This window comes from Misgurnus anguillicaudatus, chromosome 8, assembly GCF_027580225.2.
Source record: "Misgurnus anguillicaudatus chromosome 8, ASM2758022v2, whole genome shotgun sequence".
Lineage (NCBI taxonomy): Eukaryota > Metazoa > Chordata > Actinopteri > Cypriniformes > Cobitidae > Misgurnus > Misgurnus anguillicaudatus.
This window is the reverse complement of record NC_073344.2, coordinates 22541331-22544405: the sequence shown is the minus strand read 5'-3', so window position 1 is coordinate 22544405 and position 3075 is coordinate 22541331. Positions and strand designations below refer to the sequence as shown.

The 3075-nt window shown below is 36.7% G+C and overlaps 1 protein-coding gene across 1 annotated transcript; it reads right to left on the bottom strand.

Annotated features, from left to right (window-relative positions):
• Positions 1-501: 501 nt before the first annotated feature.
• On the bottom strand, positions 502-1837 carry LOC129451178 (odorant receptor 131-2-like). The gene has a single exon (XM_055214251.2). The coding sequence runs from the start codon at positions 1517-1519 to the stop codon at positions 536-538; it is 984 nt and encodes a 327-aa protein (XP_055070226.2). The 5' UTR covers positions 1520-1837; the 3' UTR covers positions 502-535.
• Positions 1838-3075: the final 1238 nt, after the last annotated feature.

The following is a 3075-nucleotide window of genomic DNA, read 5'->3' as shown; positions in this document are numbered from 1 at the left end:
TATTTATGTCACTACTGGTTAGATTATCCATTGCTAAACCCATTATTCTAAATAACTCTTAATCATTTTTCATACGCACATGCATTCACAAATACACTAAAGTTATCATAATGGATTTGCAGGGGCAGTGAATATGTATGTTTGCTTGTTTTTTTTCTCGTTGTCAAATGTAAATAAAGTGACTTTCTGCATTTGCATTATATAATAAAAAATTAAAAACAACACAACAACTACAGATATTGGTGACATTTGTTCATAGGAAAGATTTTTAAACATAAAATAATGCCAAAGTATTTTTGAGATACCAAAACAAAAATGAGTATTTATTATTAAAAAAAAATACTGAAAATGTATTTACATAGATAACCTATTTTCTATAGTTTTATAAAAAAATGACATGTCATATGACATGTGTAAAGTTATTTTTATAGTACATAATGCCCCAGACACAAAAAATATGCATGTCATGTCACTGACCCATTTATGAGACAAATTTTTCCATGTTATTTTAATTCACAGTACACAACACAAAGTCCTACATGAATTTGTTGGGAACTTTTTCTAAATTCCTCTCGGTTTGAACATTTTTTATTCGACTCTTTACCTTAAACATTGTGCACAGTAAGTATCTTTTCATGTAGCTACAAAAGGTTTGATCTCTCACCCCATACACAATAGGGCTGATAAACCTCGGCATAATCTGGATCACTAAATAACTAGCAAATCTCATCTCTAGAATATACATAGGAAAGACGTAGGGAAGCAACCTGTCCAAAAAGGGCCCCGCAAATGTCAGCATGCACATCAAGAGCTGAATTGCGTGTAGTATGATGGTACTCCGAGCTTTTCGAGCGTCCGAGTTCAAGGCCTTTGCCACCAACATGATATTTAAATAAGTAAAGACAATGGTGAGCCACACAAAGGACAGATATATGATATACACCACATTTCTCTTTTCTATCATGTACGGGTAATTAAACAGATTATCTCTATAACAAAAGATGTTGCTGTGGAAAAACATTACAGGCTGTGTGGCTAAAAGTACAAACATGTCCGGAAGGACCTGAATAGCACTCAATATCCAGATTACTCCGATTAGGATGTACGTTTTACGTACGCTACAAATCTGAGAGTGACGTAAAGGGTTGCAGATAGTGATGTAGCGCTCTATCGCCATCGCTGCGAGGGTCAGCGGCGTGTTGAGCGTCGTGAAAATGACAGTCATTATTAAAAGGCAGCAGAAGGAGACGTTGATAGTAAACACAGTGTAGCTCAAAATATGCAAAAGACCTGCGATAGTGAGTTGAATAGTGTCATTGAGCACCATGTGGATGAAGAGAATATAGCGAGGGTTTCCTGTGAAGATCTCATGCTTCATGAAGGTGTGGACCAGCGTGCTGTTGATGTAGTTGATGGAGATGCACAGACCGACCACAATCACATTCTTGGCCACCGCTACGTCAAAGGTGTCCCGCAAAATCTTGATTTGTGTAATGTTATCTCCCAGCGAAATGTTCATCTTTCAGTGTGGCTTTCTGAAATAAGAGAAGAAAAAAGTTAAATATTCTTGAGCTGACATTAAGTATTGACGATACTCTACCTTCGCTGTCTGGAGGAGCACCAGAAATCTCAGACTTTTATAGGCTTTAAAATCATGTGACATGAGTCTTGAGAATAAAATGTTTGTTTACGTGACATTTTGATCTCTATTTTATTTTCTGATTCACTGTAGGGGTGTGTTCATCTTTGCATGTGTGGAAGGGTTGATATCAACATGAAGTGATTACAAACAATCTATAACCAATATAGGGGTGGTTTCCCAGACAGAGATTAGCTTAAACTAAGCCTTAGTTTTATTAGGAAACATATCGTTTGAACAAACATGCCTTACTAAAAACATTACTTGTGTGCATTTTGAGGCAAAACAAAGGGGCACTGATGTATTTTAAGATGTCAGTGCAAGTTGTTTTCAGTTTGAACAGCTCTTATATTTATTTTAGTCTAGGACTAGTCTCTCTGTCCGGGAAACCGCCCCATAATGTACAAAAATAAGATCACTATTATGCAGATTTATGATATTTGCATAGATAGTGATGTGCTCCTTGCTATAGAGACTAATCTTGGTCTCTAGACTGGTCCTAATATTTTTGTTCATGGTCTTAGGGTTAGGTTAGGGTTAGGTTGGTCTTGGTGTTTGCTCAGTCTTTCTATGGTTCTTGGCCCTGTTGTTGGCTTCATAAGCAATCAATAACTTTTCTAACTTGATTTCTTTTGTTACTGCTATGCTGGGTCAGAAACAAACGGGGGTTGTGTCAAAATGTCAATAAACTTAATATAAGTAGTTTGCATTTCTATCTTGAATTTAGTTTATATCTTGTTTTAGTTATTTATTTTAAGGAATAGTGCTCTACACTCTTATATCAAACGGTACTAAATAGCACTAAAAGTGGTTCCTTGGCCTGTAATCATAGGGGAACCATTTTAAGTGGCATATAGCACCTATGTAGCAGCTGTGTAGAACCCTACAGTGCTATGTAGAACCATATCTGGTGCTATAATGGTGCTACATCACCCCCGGATGGTTCTTCATAGGTGCTTAACCGGTGCTATGTAGAACTAAAGATGGTTCCCCTATGATTATGAGCTTTTAGTGCTATTTAGCACCAATTTTTTTGAAGAGTGTGGTCTTGCTTTTGGCATGTTCTCACCATGCATTGGACTTGGTCATTATAACCTTGAAGTCTTGATATTGTCTTGGGGTCTTATTTATTAAGCAGGCATCCATGACAAAGTCCATTTTTATAAAAACTGTCTTTGACTTGGAAAAGTGCTTAGCGCCACGTCAGGGTCTGAGCAGACGTATGCACTTTTGCTTGTCCGATATAAGTCATTTTTACTGCTTGAAAATAATGTAAATGTTAACAGAAGTTCTTTTATATGTCAATGACATTAATTAGGCATCGTTAAAACACGGAGATCTGAAACTGCTCAACTGCACACGTTCAAGATCATTTGCGATTCCATCTGAAAGTACTTGCGTTTTCTGTACATGGGTTCGTTCTTTGAATCACACGT

Excerpts from the sequence above, each read along its gene's own strand:
- LOC129451178 (XM_055214251.2), bottom strand. The coding sequence starts at position 1,519 with ATGAACATTTCGCTGGGAGATAACATTACACAAATCAAGATTTTGCGG.